The sequence below is a fragment of the Marmota marmota genome, unplaced genomic scaffold (genome assembly GCF_001458135.2).
Source record: "Marmota marmota marmota unplaced genomic scaffold, marMar, whole genome shotgun sequence".
NCBI classification, from domain to species: domain Eukaryota; kingdom Metazoa; phylum Chordata; class Mammalia; order Rodentia; family Sciuridae; genus Marmota; species Marmota marmota.
Genome location: NW_026000138.1, coordinates 617,572 through 635,910, shown reverse-complemented (window position 1 = coordinate 635,910; position 18,339 = coordinate 617,572). Strand labels below are relative to the sequence as shown.

General features: G+C 65.9%; 1 protein-coding gene across 1 annotated transcript in view; it reads right to left on the bottom strand.

Annotated features, from left to right (window-relative positions):
• Nucleotides 1-18,339, bottom strand: part of Ncor2 (nuclear receptor corepressor 2) — a 134,544-nt gene that overhangs the window by 104,516 nt on the left and 11,689 nt on the right. The window contains 3 exon segments of the mRNA XM_048785477.1: nucleotides 3,598-4,209; nucleotides 5,740-5,867; nucleotides 10,094-10,303. Of these exon segments, the coding sequence (XP_048641434.1) occupies nucleotides 3,598-4,209; nucleotides 5,740-5,867; nucleotides 10,094-10,198 (845 nt within the window). The 5' untranslated portion in view covers nucleotides 10,199-10,303.

Genomic DNA, 18,339 nt, shown 5'->3' with positions numbered 1-18,339 from the left:
CTAGGCCACCAGGGCTGTCCCCGCCAAAGAGGGCACTGGCTGGCGCCTACCCAGGACCTCCACACCAGGCCTGCTCCCCCCACGTCAGCATCCTGCCCACCTCGACACGAGGTCACTGCCTACCCTGGGCACACCTGACCCCTCCCCCCGGGCACGAAACCTCCCTGTGCCACACACCAGACCAGGCTCCCGGAGAACAAGAACAGGACTCCGCCTGGCCCCGCAGACGCTCCCTCACGACGTCCAGGGGAAGCGCCCAGTGGGCACTTGGAAACCCCAGCAGGGCGTGGGGGGTAGACAGAGCCCTCCAGGCCGTGGGCAGGGGCACACTGACCCCAGACTCCGCAGCCCCTGTGCTGGACACCCAGGCTGTGCCGGGCCTCTGGGCTGAGGTCAGGCAGCACCGCACTCACTTCGAGCCAAGCTCCAGCCCCACTAGCAGAGCACCCCGCTCTCCCGCCTGCTTCCTCATCTGTACCTCGGGGACAGACGGTCCCCAGCTCCCGGGCAGCCTTGACCCTGGTGGGCACTAACATGTGGAAGGCGGGGGCCCTGCATACAGTCAGCGCTCAGCAGGTGCTGGCCCCAGCCTGGGTTTCCAGCTGGCAGCTGCTGGCAGACGAGGTCTGAGGGCCGCCTCCCGCCCCCCACAGCTGCGCACGGACACAGGGACATTGTCCCCGGCACCAGGCTCAGGCCCACATGCGCCCAGGCCTCGGAACCAGGAGCCACACCATCCCTGTCCTCCCTCTGAGCCAAAGCCAGGTCCTGGGGGCTGAGAGCTTGGGACAGTGCTGGGTGTGTCCCCTGGCCTCGATGTTGTCCTGAGGCCAGGGGACACAGGAGCTGGCCAGATGTCGCCTCCACGGTCCTCCAGGTTTCCTGGCCACAGCAAGCCCAGACCCTCAGCCCAATGCAGCATTACCCCGGGAAGTCCCCGTCCCTGAGAATTATGAGGAGCAGTTGGGGCCAGCAGCCCCCCGGGAAAGAAGTGGACAGCGTCCCCTTGGTCCCCTGGGCAGGAGGTCCAGCAGGCTCCTCCCAGGGCCAGGCACACCGATGGGCTGGGGCATAGGGGGCCCCCAAGAGACAGCAGGACATGGCATGTCCACCCACACCTGGCCCTGAGTCAGCCGGCACCCACTGCGCACGGCACCCAAGAGCGGGAGGCCAAGTGGGGACAGACAGAGCACCACAGCACAGGGGCCCACTGAGCAGAGACGCCAGATGGACGCCCGAGGCGGGAAGGGGGAAGAGACCCTTGACAGTCCCGGTCTCCCAGGTGGCCAGAACATTCCAGAACCAGTGTGGCCGCAAACGCCCATGGGTAGTGCATGTCACAAAAGCCAGCTGCGTGTCCATGGGACGCCCCCAGGAGAGAGCGAGGGAGCTGCTCCCCACACCTGGCCTCCACGCGGCCCAGAGCCTGGAGGATTAGCCAGCGCCCACCCAGGGCCAGAAGTCCTGCACTAGGAGCCCGGGGAGGCGTCACGGTAGTGAGGGAGGAGCTGCCCAGGCCACAGCCCCAAGGCCATGGGGCAGCCCAAGGCCCCCGCAGCATCCAGGAAGCAGGCCTCCACGGGCACTGCCAACAATCCCCCACAACAGGAGGCAGGCAGGGTCCCAGGGCAGCGAATCCAGTTCTGCCTGAAGGCAGGAAGGCGGGACTGCAGGTGTGGCAGCCAGGACTGCTGGTGGTGACAGACGCCTGTCTCCAGCAGCAGCTGAGCCACCTCAGACACTGCCTGTGGGACTCTGATGTCCCCTAAAACAAAGTCTGGGACTTCCAAGGGAACCCTCTGGGCCATAGCCTTCAAGGAGAGCTGGGCACACGGGGTGGCGCCTGCACAAGCTCCCCTTGGGTCCATCTCGGGCCTGCGGCTGGATTCCACGCAGCAGACGAGACCATGTGGCCACTCGTGACCACTTGTGACCGGCTCATGACCACTCGGAGCTGCTCCCCTAGCTCTGCCCACCCAAAACCTGCTCAGACTGTCCACAGGCACCAACCGACCCACCACCCTCCAGGACACCTGCGAGGGCTCAGCCAGGAGGAGGGACAAACTGGGAGAGGGACAGAGAGGGACAAAGAGACAGAGACAGAAATGGAAACAAGGGACTGACATAGAGATTAAGAGACAGCGAGAGACAGAAGCAGAGAGAGCGAGCCAGGCGGTGACGAGTTGAATATAAAGACGGACAGATGGACAGACCAGAGGGGATAGACAGACCAGAGGGGATGTACAGACAGAAGGACAGAAAACCAAGGGGACAGACAGATGGACCAGAGACCCAGAAGGATGAACAGACCTGAGGAAACGAACACATGGGTACGAAGACAGACAGACGGACAGACCTGAGGGGACGGATGGACAGAACCGAGGGGACGGATGGACAGAACCGAGGGGACGGACAGACAGGGACCTGAGTGGACGGAAAGACCCGAGGGGACAGATGGGTACGAAGATGAACACACAGAGACCCGAGGGGACAGACAGGAGGACAGAGACCCAAGGGGACGGACAGAGACACACACAACCAGCAGAGACGCAGGTGCAGAACCTCGTGGACCCGGGAGGGTGGCGCCAGGACAGGGAGGGTCAGCAGCGAGACTCGGGGGCAGACCCGAGACCCGCAGCCCAGTCGGCACTCCGAGGGGCCAGGTTCCCTAGGGACGGCAAGCCCTGGGCTGGCCCGGACCCCCTCGCTATCCTGCCAGCAGCCCAGCTTCTGAAGGCCCAGCCCAGGTGGAGGCCCCACCAGGGAGCCGGGGCCGGGTGGGCAGCACAGCCGCTGCCTGGGACGCCCCAGGCCTGACCTCGTCAACCTCATCTGGCTGGGCCTGGCACTCACTTAACATTACCCTGTCATCGACGTCCCCGTGTGCTGGCATCCCACGGCAGGGCCTGCCTGGGCCTGGAATCCCACCACTCAGCCCTCCGCTCCAACTGGCTGCCTGGGCCGCTTCCTCCCTTGGCCCGGCTCCTGTCCCCAGCGCTGCAGCCGGTCATCACTGACCTCACTGGTGGCTGAGAGGCCCGTCAGTGAGCTCATGAGTGTCCCTGGGGTCACCAGGAGCCTGAAGGATCTGTCACACACTGGCCAGGCACCAGACAGAATATGGCACCATATGGCACCTAGCCACGGTCCCCACCCTGCTGGGGCAGTCGGACAAAGCTTCTGAGGCAGCTGGGTGACCGCAGAGCCACACCCAAAGCAGCAAACTATAGGTGCCTAATCTATGCACACACCCCCTCTCAATCTTGCTTTATTTTAAAGAGGAATAAACTCTCAAGGTCCTCAGGGCACAGGAGGCAGGGGGACCTGCAGGCTGGACACACGAGTGGGAGCTGCCCATGTCCAGCCATGAGGATGTGTGACTCCCGAGACACTGGACGCCATGGGCGTGGACGGGTGCACAGGGGAGGAGAGGGAGATGGCAGGAGACCACCAGGAGGGTGGCTGGAGGGACAGGAGAGGCAGGGAGGAATGGACGGCTCAAGGACAGACAGGCACTGGGCCATAGGGCACTAGGCCACAGGCTGCGGGGATGGCTATGGGGTGGGGGGCGGGGGCAGGAAAGGGNGGGCCCTGCACTGGCTGCCTCTCAGGCCAGGGCATCCATCTGCTGAGCAGGGCCAGAGAGGGTCACAGACGTCCTGTTCCGTGCAGGCCCGTGACCCAAGCAAGCCCACCATGAGCAGGGACAGTACAGAGGGTGGACACAGGGCTGCCCTGGATGGCATAGGACCCAGCTCCCTACCCCAAGGATCCCTCTTCTCTCCCTGCCTTGGGCCTTTGCACGGCCCCCTACCACCTGCAACACCTCTCCAGCTCCTCTCATCCCCTGGCACCTGCAGAGACCTCGTCCCTGTGCCTCCCCTGGTGCCCGGGCTTTGCCCACCCTGTGCGCACTCCCACACCCGCACCCCTGCCCGAGTGGCCCTCTCCCTGGGCACAGGCCCCTCCCATCCATCAATCAGCAGCAGAACCCACGTCAGCACAGGCTCCCAGCCAGGGCCAGGCCTAACCTTGGTGAGGTCCTCAGAGCCGCTGGGCTGGCCTGTGGCCAACAGCGCGGACGGCCGCAGCAGGGGTTCGGGCAGCAGCTCCAGGCGCGGGCGCTTGCTCTCCATGAACTCCATCTCAGACTTCCCCAGCTCGGGCAGGTACGAGTGGGACTCGGGGCGCAGGTGGAGCTCCTGAGACCTGCAGAGGCCGGGCACACGGTGTCACGCAGGAGGCTGGGACCTGAGGCCCGAGGCCCTCCCGACTGGGCACAGGTCATGGCCCACACCCACTGGTGACAAGGTCACAGGGACTCAAGCACAGCCCTAGCTGCCCTCAGACTGAGGCCCGTGAGGACGTCCACAGGAGGGAAGCGCCAGGGAGGCGAGGGGACACCTGCAGCGACTGCCACTCCCTGGCCACTAAGTGTGGTCTGGGACCCGCCACGGCAGCTCGGCCAGCAGCTGGCTATTAGCACGGAGCCAGCTCCCCAGATGCACTGAACAAACTGCTCAGCAGTTACCGAGGCCCCTGGTGACGCAGGGCTCAGTCAGACCCCACAAGCTCCACACACGGGACACCGCCACCTAGCACCGTCCAGGGCAGAGGTCACCAACGGGCCAAAGACTCCTGCTGTCAAACCTGACCTGGCCCCTGCTCTGCCCAGTGGCCCTGGGAAGAGATGGGAGCTGTCCAGCCTGGTGACTCCTGACCAGCTCGCTGTGACCCTTCTCCCTGGCTTGCCCAGGGGGGGCGCAGCCTTGCCTCCCCACACCCAGCAGGGCTGTGGCTCTGCACCTCCACTTCCCAGGACTGGCCACCCGCCAAGGCCTGGAACATTCTCAAGCTGTTTGCCCACACATGGGGGGAGCCAAGCTCTCGCTCTCACCCACAGGCCCTACCGGGTCTGGTCCCTGCTTCCCTCACCCACTGTCCCAGGGCCACTGCCTACTCCAGCCCTCTCCAAACTGCCCACCACTCACAGCAGTGCAGATCAGGTGGCCTCCCTGCCGTGTGCCCCTCACACTTCTCCCTCTGGGCAGCCGTGGTCCCCGGGAACTTGCTGGCCGCCTCCCCTCCCCAGGAGGTTTGGGCCCAGGCCCCTTCACTGCTCCTGTCCACTGTAGCATCCCAGTGACAGGGACACAGCAGGTGCTCAGTCAGTGCATATGGACTGACTGAATGCCACCCAGAGCCCCGGGGGCTGGGCCGTGTCTCGCTACACCTGCAAGGAGTCCCCGGGCGCCTGCCCGCCCCTTCCTCCATAGCCGGTCAGGGTGGCCCTCTGTGCCTTTCCAGCTGAGAAATGCACTGGGACCAGGGCCTGGCAGGAGGCACATGGCATCAACCCAAGTGCTGCACAGTGTCCCCTCGTCACTCAGAGACATGACCTGGCTTGGAACAGGGTCTCTGTGGACGTCCTGAGACTAAGAGGAAAGCCGGGGAGCCACCCTGCTGGCCCTGCCCATGGACAAAGGAGAGTCAGGCTGCCCTGTCCCAGGGCAGCAGCAAAGGGAAGGCAGCGAGAGGAGAGGAGGGGCTCCCGGCCCAGGTGGACATGTCCCTGCACCAGCGGCTGGCACCTCCCTCCAGAGCACACACCCATGCGGCCACCAGGTCAAGGGCAGGCGGGCAACGGACACCCCTCACCTAGCCCGGCCCTGCAGGGGCCCCAGCCCACCCCACCTCCACCCTGTTCCCGAGGCAGGGTTCTGGGCAACCCCTGCTCACCGTTCATTCCCGGGCTGGAACTCTGACAGCAGCGAGGGCCTCCTCCTCTGGGGCTGCATGACGGGGCTGGGCGATAGGTGGGCGGCGTAGTCGCGGGGCGTGCGCTGGTAGTCCAGCAACCCCACGTCCTGCAGAGGGGGAGGCGTGAGCCGGCAGGCACAGGGAGCAGGAAGGGGCTGCCCGGCCCCCGCCCCGCCCCGCCCCCGCCCTGTCCTCTGCCCCACCTCTGCCCTGCCCCCTGCCCCTGCACCCCCCACCCGCCCGCCAGTAAGGAAGAGTCACGCGAAGGCTGGTCCACCCACTCCTCACAGGGACCATCGGTCCCCCGACTGCGCCCACTTTCCAGATAACACACTGGGGCCAGGCAGGGCTCATGGGGGGCGCCCATCCAGACCAGCTGCCCAGAAGGCCCCTGCTGCCCAGCCCCTGGCGCAGAGGAAGACTGGGCAAGAGGGGCTCCGGGCCCACCCGCCTCCCTCGGCTGCCCAGCAGGGTGGGCACAGGAAGCAGAGCCTCACGGCCCCAGGAGCGAAGCTGCCCAGCGACCAGGTCCAGCGCATGGGGACCGGATGCTGGATAGAAAGGGAGCCTGGCAGCCAGGCAGGCGGGACTGGTGGCCGAGGACGGGAGGCCAGCCAGCGGTATGCAGGGACCCGGTGCCAAGCGTGCTGCATGGAGGCCAGCCCCTGGAGGCCGAGCACATGCCACACCAGCAGGTCACCAGGCCACCAGGGAAGGCAAGGCGCAGCTTTAGTGAAGGCCGCACTTCACCAGCCCAAGCTCTCCAGGACCCCGGCCGGCTCCCCCGGCCATCCAGAGACAGGACCTCACAGGACCTCGCAGCCCAGCGCAGGGGGCTCCCAGAGACACGGTTTGGAGGACCCTCCCCTCAAAGCCTCCTCATACCCAGCCACCCATGGACCCTCGCTCTGCACTTTTTTTTCTTTTTTTTTTTGTACTGGGGACTGGACTCAGGGATGCTTAACCACCACATCACACCCCCAGCCCTATTTTGTATTTTATTTAGAGACAGGGTCTCACCGAGTTGCTTAGGGCCTTGCTGTTGCCGAGGCTGGCTTTGAATAAGATCCACCTGCCTCAGCCTCCCAAGCTGCTGGGATGACAGGCGTGTGCTCTTTTGTGTGTGTGTGTGTCACCAGGTACAGAGCCCAGGGCTGGAGCACGCAAGGCGAGCACCCCAGGGTCAGGCTCCCGTGTCCCACACTCCGCAATCCCGACCCAGATGGTAGGGCCAGGGTAAAGGCACCCACACCTTCCCCGAGGGCAGGTCCACCTTTGCCAAGCACATCCCTCTCCCCCTGGGGAGAAGTGAACGCTGTCAAATCCCCTGGTAAGGGCAGCCTGGTTTGAGCCTCTCCCCAGAAGACAGATGGCTGTGCTGATCCCAATCCATTCGCACTGTCTGCAGGACACCAGGCCACGCCATGTGCCAATTGATTAGTGATGTCTGGCACAGACGCGGCAGCAGACACAGGATGGAGAGTGACTTAGTGTCCTCTGAGCATCTTGTCTGGGTTTTCCACACTGTTTCTTGGGAGTGGGCAGAAATACCCAGCCACTCTGTCTTGTCTGGCTTTTAACTTTCAAGCGGTTGTTCTGCAGAGAATCGGGGAGACACCACGTACAGGGTGGATTCTCCCTCAGACCCTCAGGGCCCTGCCGGGAACAGGAGCCTGGACGCGGGGTGGGGCTGGGAGGACCCCTGTCCTCCTCCAGGCTATAAAGCCCCCAGGAAGGGCCTCCCAGGGCAGCCAGGGGGGATCCTGCTACGCAGCTTCAGGCTGCAGCTGCCTGTCCCTTACTGTCCCTACCTCAAACCTCAGGAGGCTCCACTCACAAATGGGCACCACCCAGGGGAGGAGCCTCTACGCCACAGTCACCAGGGCTGGGCAGCTGCCTCCTGGGGCCCCCCACAGTGCCCAGCACCAGTGCCCACAGCATGGGCAGGAAGCAGCCAGGGCCCTGGGCAGGAGCGAGCGGCCAGGCAGAGACCTCTCCAAGGCACAGGGGCGTGTGAGGACAGTGACCCCAGGCCTTCCCTCGGGAAAGCCAGGTGAGCACAGCAGAATGAGTGGGCGGGACAGCGCTGGCCACAGGGGCTGGGGAACCCACCGCACTGACTCTGACTCTGACCCCAACTTCCTGGGGGGAGCTGGGGTCCCTTCCGTGGGTGTCCACTGTGATGTCCACATCAGGGCTGCCCAGGAAAGCAAGACTGGGAAGAATCAACCAAGGAGGCCCACGGTGGTCACCTAGGCTGGACACGGCCAGGCTGGATCCACCTGACGCCATCTCGGAGCAGACCGCCTGCCGGGCTGCATGGCGTTGACGCCAACACCCTAGACAGCAGCTCCCGTTCACTAAGCTGCCCACTGTGCCCTGCGGCAGGGAAGCCCTGGCCACTCACCCCTCCCTCCGCAGCCTGCGAGGCGGCGATACGGGGCCACGGAGGAAGCAGCGAGGCTCATAGGGGATGAGGGCCTCTCCAGGTGCCACCAAGGATGGGCAGGCAGGATCATGGGCTCACCCTGCCCAGTGGGGCCGGCAGCAGTCCTGAGCCCAGACCTGCCTACTCCCCACGTTTCCAGTGCCACTCCTCAGAAAACGAGGGGAGCCCAGAGGGGAGCCCAGAGAGTGGCCCTCACCCCAGGAGGATCCAGGACACCACGGCTACAAGTCAGCAGAGGAAGTGAGCCCACTCCTGGACCCCGCAGTCACGAGCCCTCCTGGCGAGCCGGGGACCACCCTGCGAGAGTGCCACTTGGCACAGGGCAGGCCCACACTCCTCCAGCCCAGCAGAGCTGGACCCCAGCCCCGGGCCTGCCCGCTCACCATGCCCCACACACGTCAGCTCGCTCTGTCCCCAGGCCAGGGGACGACGGCAGACAGGCGGGGAGACTTGCTGAGGAGCAGTATGAATGGGCAGAGGCCACAGAGTCCTGCCCCAGCCCCAGGGGCCCTCAAGGACCAAAGGACCCCTCTTTAGCCTGCCTCTGAGGGCAACTCCCAGCACCCTGGGCAAGCTGCAGTGGCGGGGACACAGCTAACAGAGTCCCTGGGCCCCACAGAAGTGCCCACGTTTCCAGTGGGGAGCCCAGAGAGCGGCCCTCATCCCAGGAGGTCCAGGACACCACGACTGCAAGTCAGGCAGAGGAAGTGGGCCCACTTGGGGGCCTAGCCCACCCCCACCCAGCCCAGGCGGGGCCCTCTCTGTGGCCTGGCACTCCGCCAAGGTCCCCAGTGCCAGTCAGTGGCAAGGTGCACACAGGGGCAGAAGCCCCCAGAGCCCAAGGGCTGGTAGCAATGCAGCGGCCCCAGCACGGGCCAGTGCCCTGCCTGCCCCCCAGGGCCAGCACCCACCTGCTGCCAGCAGGGGACCTCATACCTGTTGTGACAAACTGGAAATCGCCCAGATGGTCCTTTCTAGGACGCTGAGGAGCACCACCTAGGGCAGGGCCAGCCACAGGCCCACATCCAAGGGCTCCACAGGGCCCGGGGGGTCCCCTGAGAGGCTGCCTCTGGGGGAAACGGGGGTCCCAGACTTCATAGGACCCATGGGTGGGGCCTTGCCCACCATGGCTCCCACGAGGCCGATACCCACCCACTGAGCGTCTGGGGCTGGTCACAGTACGCAACAGGTGTCCAACAGATGCCAGAGAGGACTCGAAGGCCAGTGAGGAGTGGGGGGAAACTGACCCCTGCTTGCAGGCGGAGGGGAGCAGCTGGGGGCACACAGGCACACCAAGGCCTCCGTCCCCAGGGCAGTCCACTGCCCAGCCTGGGCCCCACACCGGGCGTCCAGAGACAGAATGGGCTGGGCCTCAGCCTCTCACACGGGGCCTCACCACAGTGAAGTAACGGGGAAGGGAGTGAATGGCCCCCAGGAGACCTCCCCAACCCCAGAAGGGAAAGCAGAGGCGGCCACTGCGAGGTCAGGTCAGCCTATGCGGCAGGAACCTCACTCAGGCAAATTCAACTGCCAATCAAGAGGGGGTGGAGCCTCCGCTCAGCCAAGCCCCGCCTCCACCTTCTTAGCCTTCTCTTTTATTTTAAGGTAGGGTCTCACCAAGTGGCTGAGCCTTGCACTGTGATCCTGCCTCAGCCTCCCAAATGGCTGGCACTACAGGGGTGAGCCGCCATGCCTGGCTCGGCTTCCCAGCTTTAAAGATGGGAATGAAGACTTTACCAAACACCCCAGGCCTGGAAGGGCCCTAGGGCATGGGCAGCCTCTGACAGGGTGCCCTGCTGCAGAGGGTGTCCCGAGCCACAGCAGCCTGGCTCCCAGGGGAAGAAAGGAGCAGGAGCAAGAGCCCCAAAGGGTGCCACCCCTTACCGTGTGGGGCCGAGCGATCTGCACCGGGTAAGAGATGCCATGGGGCGGGTAGCGGGCCTCGGTGGCCCTCCACGTCTGTGCCACGGGCTGCGTGGATCCCGACATGGTGGCAGGGGCTGGGCCTCAAGCCCTGAAGAACGCTCTGGTGACCACCACTGAGGACTAAAGGCCAGTCTCTGTCATCTGATCACAGGCCACCGTCACAAGCTTCTGTGGAAACAAAAAAGCAGATGAGTGGGGAGGGCAGGCCCTGCAGGACCAGAACGGCCCGCTAACCGCCCGCTGACCACCTACTGGGGCTCCCCCCCCCGCTCAATGGCCACTCTCAGCACAGGGCAGGGGACAGAGCCAGGCCCACGGACTCCACACAGGCCTCGGGTCAGAGGGGGACGCTGCCCCTCCCAGACCCTCGCCCACCCACCCCACAGCTGCGGCTCCCCACGCCACAGCCGCCAGGACTCTCCGCGTCCCCAGGGCAAGGTTCTCCAAAAGCCCCTGGCAGCTCCCGCACAGCACCAGCCCGGGAGGTGTGGCCAGGGCCAGCTGAGTAGGCCTCTGGTGGCAGCGTGGGCTGGGAAAGGCTGGCCTCTAGGGCCTCCTGTGGCCTCCTGAAGGATGACATCATGACATGGAGAGGGAGGGACCACGCAGGGTCAGGGCCATGCCAAGAAAGGGGCTGCACCCTGGGCAGGTGACAGGGGCTTCCAGGGTCACAAACAGCACCTTCTCAGGCAGAAGCCCCATGGCCATGCCGGAGAGAACCAGAAGGACGGCCAGCCGTCTTCGAGATGGGGCTGACCCCAGCCAGTGAGGGTCGGCCTTGGGCCAGGCCTCTGGCTGGGGGTCAAGCTGGAGAGAGCAGCCTTAGGGCCACCTTGGCCTGCCAGGACAAGGTGCCAGCCAGTAGGAGGGCGGGGCTGCAGGACAGCGAGGCCGACAGCGAGGCCGACAGCGAGGCCACCCTGGGGACAGCTGGCCTGAGGCAGAGGCACCCTCCTGTGCATCCTTCCTTGCCCGCCCACGCGGGGCTCCTGTCACCTGCCACAAGATGGCTGCTCGCACAGAGAGAGCAGGAATCAGAGGAGGCCACCTCCACGACAGCAAGGGCCCTCCAGACACTCGGCGAAGAGCCAGAGCCAGGCCGGCCCCGGGCTCTCCCTGGCCACAGGACGGCTGCCCCCTAACTGCGGCCGCAGGAACAAGCCCTGCCCGGCCACCCCCAAGCTGTGTGGCCTGGGGCAAGTGGGTTCCCTTCTCTGAACCTCAGCTTCGGGGCCACATCTGCCCTCCCCACCCTGCCAGACATCCTCACCCACAGCCTTGACAGACGAGGGCACCACGTGCAGCCAGAGCCACGGGAAGCAGCAGGAGAGTCGGTGGACACGCGGGCAGGGCACGCTGGGAAGCTGGGGCCTCTGGGGACGGCGCACACGTGAGAACAGCTGCCCAGAGCGGACCACCCTCCCGACTGGCCCTCCCGAGCGGCCACCCCTCCTGCACTGCATGCTGCAGCTGGACCCCCACCCGCTACCTCCCAGGAGCCCTTGTGACACAGACTGCGAGGGGACCCTGTGGCCATGAAACCCTCGGGCTACGGCAGCCAGTGCCAGCCGAAGCCCAAGCTCAGGCTCACCAGCACTGACCAGGGTCGGGTGGGAGTGACGGGGAGCCCAAAGCCGGCTCAGGAGCTCCAGACTGAAAGCAAGTGCCCAGTGACCACGGAGACCATGGCTGGGTCAGAGTCAACGGGGCTTGGACAGCAGCGTGTGCAGGGAGCACGGTCTACACAAACCTGGGGGACGGGGTCCTGGCCTCAAGCAGGACAGTGGCAAGCACGGGACTCACGGGCCAGGCAGGAAGAAGGGGAGCCCCAGGCCTGGCCAGGGCTCAGGGACGCAGCGCAGGGCAGGAGACGGGACATGGCCCTGCTACAGACCCAGCCCAGAAAGTCACCGACCCCAGACACAGCCCAGGCCCCCAGGCAGCGACCTGTGGTCAAGACTGGCCACTGGAAGCCATAGTGGGGCGGGGGCCGAGCTGGGGGAGCAGGAGGGTCCAGACGTGAGCAGGCCAGACGACAAGGCCCTGCTATACCAGCAGCTGACCACCTGGGCCCAGTTGTCCAGAAGCCACAGGGTCCCCTCCCCCCAGTGGACACGCTGGTCTGAAGGGAGGGCAGGAGGACCGTAGCCGGCCTCCGGCCTCAGCATGTCAGGAGAGCCACCCGTGGGGACAGACACCACTCCTGCCCACTGACACCCGCTCTGCACATCCCACACCCCAGCTCCCGTGGGTGGCCACCCCTACTCCCTCTGTCAGGCGCCAATCAAGCTGCTGGGACACAGCTGCTGGTTTGGGAAGGGCGCGAACCCAAGGCAGAGCCAACAAAACCCTCTCCCGGGAGATTTGCTGGACATCAGGAAAGACGAGCTCTCCTTCCACTGGAGCTCTCCTTCCACTCGGGCTGCGAGGCGCTGAACACAACAGCACCTGGATCCAACTGTGCCTGAAGCTTTTTTTAGTTACATGAGCCTTTTGTGCTAAACAGGAGGATCAGGAAATCTGCTCGCAGCCAAGAGATGGAAGCCTAAAACTCTAATTTTAAGGGGCTCAGATCTCCCTGGGGTCAGCTCTCCACCCTCTGGGTCTCTCCTGGGTGCAGGAGCCTGGGACAGGCCCAGCCCAGGAGGAAGGGGACACTCAGAACCCTCACCCCCGGGAGGAGTGGCCTCTCCAGCGCCAGCCCCGCGCTGTCTGGCTCTAACATGGACACAGGCAGTGGCGCCCTGCACGGCCTGACCGGGATCTGGGCCACTCCCCAGCAGCATGCATGGGCTGTCCAGCAGTAACCAGAGCCCGGTTACCGGGTCCTGGAGGAACACCCCACGCCACACACTGGTGAGCAGAGCCCCGACTCCTGGCACAGGAAGGGGCCGCCCTAGGTGGAGACCCCGGCAGCCACCCACCGGGCTGCGCTGACCTCCCCCTAGGCCCCCCACCAGCCAGGGACAGGGACAGAGGTTTTCCTGGGCAGGCACCAGGCAGGCGGGAAGGCGCGGCCCCCTCTTCCACGCACAGCGCCAGGGGCCTCACAGTCATGAACGTGGCCACCCCCTCCCACAGCACCACCTGCATCAGGCCAGGTCCCTGTGGCGCAGGCTCGTCACTGTACTCATTCTACAGCAAGTAGACACAGAGGTGAGTGACTTGCCCGAGGCCAACAGCCAGCAGGTGACCACACAGCCTGGGGGGGACCCGGCAGCCACCCCGACCACCGTGCTCTGGCCGGTGCACCTCGACCTCCCTGCCCAGGCTGGGGGTCCCAACTCCCCACTAGGCTGCAGCCAGGCCCCAGCCCTGCCCAAACCCCTCACAGGTCCAGGCCACGTCCTGCCTGCCGCGGGCGCCCACGAGCTGTGGCAGCTGGGCCTGGACACCTCCATGTCCCCCCCACTGGGACCCCAGGCCTGCCAGGAACCACCCAACGGGGTCCAGGAGGAGGCAGGCCACGCCTCACCAGACTTCAGGGGCCACCCACCCACCCCACTTATCGCGACAGCCAGGTATCCCCGACATCAGAGCAGACCCACCGACGAGGCCCCGCACAGGTCTCCGCGAGGCCCGGGGTCCAGGCCGCCCACTGGGAGCTGAAAAGGCCAGCCCTCTGCCGCCCTCCCAGCCTCCTAGCAGCTGCGTGGCCTCTGCCGGGCAGCCTGCCCTCTCCGGCTACGTTCCTCCGTTCTCCGGGGCTCCTGGCCAGCGGGGGGAACCCTGCAGCCCGATTCTGGCCCATGTCCAGCCTGTGGCCAAGGTGTCGGGGGCCCAGGGAGCCTCTCCCCTGCGGGGTCCCTCGCTCTCTGGCCAGGACTGCGGAAGGTGGAAGGCAAGCAGGGACCAGGCCTGCGGGGAGGGAGGCAGGGTCAGGGTGTCTTCCTTCCTGGAAGGGGTGGACTTACTGACCCTGACCTTGTGCTGGACACTCAGGCTTGGCCAGGGCCCAGCACTACCCAGGCCATCCAGGGCCGGTCACCTGCACCCCGGGAGACGGTCAGGGAGGGAGCAGTTTCCCAGGCCACCGGGGAATGACCACGGGGCAGCCTTCAACAGCATGTTTGTTGTCCAAGCAGCCCTGGAGGCCGCCCGTCGCCCTGCAGGGCACCTGGCAGGGCCCGTGCCACCCACCAGCTCTGGTGGCCCCAAGACCCCAGGGCCTACGTGGCTCCGTCCTCAGTGGTTCCCATCCTACTGCCCTCGTCTCTCACAGGACACTGGCCACCGGGTGGAGGGTCCCCTAGGAATCCAGAGTGGCCTCACGCAGGGCCTGGGTGCCGGGACGCAGGCATGTCTCTCTGGGGGCCACCCACGCCATTGCACCAGCTGGGACCTCCTCCTGCTGCCCCACACGAATGCGGCACGGGGTAGCCTCTGCCTGGCCACCACGGGCTCCCCCAGGGTCCCTCGCAGCAGGCCTGGCACAGGGGCCACCTGAAGCCCTGCAGGCGGTGACTAGAGGCCGCTGGGAGGTTCCTGGGGGCCCAGGACGTGGAGCCCCAGGGTGCGAAGGGGCCAGCAGGAGCAGACGTCTCCCCAGTTCTCGGGGAGATGAAGCAGGACCCCGGAGGAGCCCTGGCCCATCCAGCAAGCTGGCAGCCCACCCAACCTCTGTCTCCCCTGCAGAAAGGGCCCATTATGACATCACAGGCCAGGAACTGCAGTTAGCCAGAAAGGAGGCCAGGGCCACAAAGGGCTCATTGTCATGCAGATGACCGTGGGAGGGGTGGCTCCTCCCCACTCCCAGCTCCAGAGCTGCCAAATCACTCCCCTGAGCTTCCAGAAGACTGGGCATCTGGGAGCCCCAGATCTGGGCCAAGCGGGGTGCACTCTCCCTAACCTGGCAGAGGGCCCTCCCAGGTCAGAGCCAGATGCCCAGCACACAAAACCCGGGAGGAAAACCAAGGGCCTCCTGGAGACAACTGGGACGATGCCCTCTAGGCACAGAAACACCGCACACATCATGATGCCATTTGTCTTTTAATGCTGTGTGTCTTTGGACAAGCCACCTACCCTCTCTGTGCCTCAACAGGGGAAAGTGATTCCATGCCAAGCCCCAGGGTCAGGTGTGCTGAAGGCCCCTTCCCCAACAAGCCAGCACTATGCACGCCCCTTGCCTGTCCCCCTGCTTTATCCAGAAGGAGGGCAGGGGTCCCACATGGCACTCGGCAGGACAGAACCTTGCAGACCTCCCAGGGCTGCCCAGCCAGGCAGAGGGGCCCGTGCCCCGTGGAGTCCCCAGGGCAGGACCCATCTAGAGGCACCGGGTGCCCAGGAGGCCCACTGGCTGGCAAGGGCAGCCCGGGCACTGAGTCAGGGCAGATACCTACAGCTACAGTGGGCGATCCCTGGGGGTCTGCACTGCCCGCCTGTCTCAGGTAGAAACGGTCATCCTGGGACCAGCTCAGAAAGCGGGGCCTGGGAGGAAATGAGGTCCCCAGGGGAGCGGGAGGGGTCCTGGGAAGACACCCTCAGGGAACCAGGAGGCGGCCCTCAGCCACCCCAGCCCAAGGTTCTGAAGCCCCCACCTGGGGCACAGTCACACTCAAACATGGGGGGACCAGGGACGTCAGCCAAGCAAGCAGGGGTTCGGCAGGGTCCCAGAGAAGCATGTTCCAGAAAGAGCGCAAGGGTTCTCGGGCAGGACCATGCCCAGGTCCCCCAGGGACAGCCCACAGGCCAGGAGGCAGGGACGTCCCCAACCAAGTCCCTCCCTGCCCCTCAGGGCCCTTCAGGGCCGCTCTGGAGCCACGGGCATAAAGCAAGCCCTGCCCACCTCCTGGGAGGCCCAGGCCCCAGCTGTCACCTGAACCCCACTTCAGTGAGCTGAGAAGCTGAGCTCGGTGGCCCAGGAGTGAGGCTGCCAGACCCTCAGGGCTGTGGCCCAGCCCCAGCCCAGAGAATGGAGCAGGGAGGAAGAGGAGACTGGGGTCAGAGAGGGCCAGCCACCCGGGGCAGCTGCCCATCTGGCTCCTGGCCCAGGGTCTAGCCTCTCGTGGATCGGCCTCGGCCTTCCCAGGGGTCTCGTGGCACCTCCCTTCTGTGACCCTGGCATCAGCCTCCCACAGCAAGTGGCAGGCACAGGTGAGGCCCAGGGTTCTCCCCACTCCACAGGGGGCACTGGGGCCAGGGGCCATGGTGGACATGAACCCGGGATGGCCTGGCCACCATGAGCAGGCAGACCAGAGGCAGGCCAGCACAGCGAGGCCCCGGGACCCGCGACCCAGGACCCTGCCCCCCACGGTCCCTGCATGGCCAAGGGCAAGGCAGACACAAGGTGGGAGCCCCGCCACACTCTCCTCAGAGCTGGCCCTCAACCAGGGAGCGCCCAATCTGAGCACTGGGTTCGAGCACTCCATGGCACCGCAAGACTCTGGTGATGGCCACCAGCTGTGTGGGCCTCAGCCCGGGTCCTGTGGCCTGTCCTTCATAGTGGGGTAACAGCAGGGGCAGCCTCAGCACAGCTCCATGGCCCTCCCAAGGGACAGCAAGGCCTTGGGACGAGGGAAGGGACATGCGCAGGGCCCCCACTTCGGGAGCTGTTCCTGAAGTCCCAGGGGGGCCAAGGACACTCAGAAGAGGCCACTGGCAGGGACGGCCCTGCCGCCCACCCAGGGGACTCCCCGCTGCCTCCTGCTAGCCACAGAGTGGAGGCCCCAAGCCAGCCACCAGCCGGGCATCCGGTGTGCTTTACAGACACGGGACGGCTGCCACCTCAGCGAGCTGGACTCCTGCCTGGCCCGGCCCGCAGGCCACCATGGAGGGGACCTGGCCTGGAGCTGGTGGGAGCTGTCCAGGGAGGGGAGCGGAACGGCTCGCAGGGGGCCCGGGGCCTCGCCCAGCCCAGGAGAGCTGGGTGTCTGCCACGCTCTGCCTCGCCTGAGGACCACAGACTGCAGGGGGCAGGAGAGGACAGGGGACAGGAACCGCCCCGGCCACCGTGCGTCCACACACAAGCAGGCCCCGGGTCCCAGGGCCTGGGAGACTGAGCCTCCTGGAGGCCGGGAGCTGGACCTGAACCAGAGGCTGACCACTGCCCTTCCCTAACATCAGCAGCCGAGAGGCCAGGCCTCCAGGACTCCCATGAGCCAGAGGCCTGTCTTACTGCCCCTTGGTCACAGTGCCTGTGGGGTGGGGACCAGCCGTGTATCCACCTGCCAGATGAGAAAGGTGAGACTCAGCCCGTGAAGAGGCATGTCCAGGGCCACAGGGCAGGGGCGTGTCCAACAGGACGCAGACCCCACTGTCTTCTGCCCTTGTGCCAATGCCTGTGTGGACCCGTTTACCGTCCCACAGCACAGACAAGGAAACCGAGGTCTGCAGCAGCCAGGGGATGGCCTGAGGCCACACAGCACGGGACGGGCCACCGCAGGGCTCCACGGGGCCTGTGGAAGCAGCCTGCGCCCCTGGGGTGCAGACCACCACCTGCCAGGCTCAGGGTCCCCAGGGGACGTGCTGCTGCTCCCCACAGCTCCAGGCCCAGGCCTCCCTCGGCCTCCCTCCCTGAGGGCGCCCTGTGCGGGGCCCGCCCCACTCTCTAGTATTTACCCCACTGCCAAGGTCCTGGGCAAGCCCGGGCCGGTGGCACTGATTTCAAACCAGACACAGGCACCAAGCCAAGCGCCACCTCAGTGGGGAGCTGGGCGCCAAAGCCAGGCAGCATGGCCACACCAGGCCGCGCCAGGCACAAGCCTGTTCCAGACCCCCAGGCCCCCAGGCCCCCAGCGCACCCCGGCCAGGCACACCACTCTCTGGACAATGCCGGTGCACCGAGGTCCAGTGGGGGCGCAAGGCCACCGTGCGTCCACTCCCTGGGGACCTTGCCACGCGCTCCCTAGGACTTGAGCAACTCTGTCCAATAAGACAGCCTGGTCCACCGTCCCACAAGCGTGGGGTCTGACCACATCTTCCCAACTGGCTGACTGCTGCCCAGGTGGCCCCTGAGCCTGGCGACAGGGCTAAGGCTCCATCCAGGTGACTCCAGAGACCCTGGGTGGCACCTCCAGCCCACGGCCCATGAGCTATGGCCCCCCAGCCTGTGGCCGCCCTCCCTGGACCTGGGGCCCAGCCACTCCTCTTACCGACCACATGACCGGTCTTGCTGGCAGCTGGGAGCTCCGCTGGCAGGAGCCCCGCTCACAGGGCAGCGGGCGGGGGGCGGCCGTGCCAGCCGGGGGGCGGCGTGGTGCACGCAC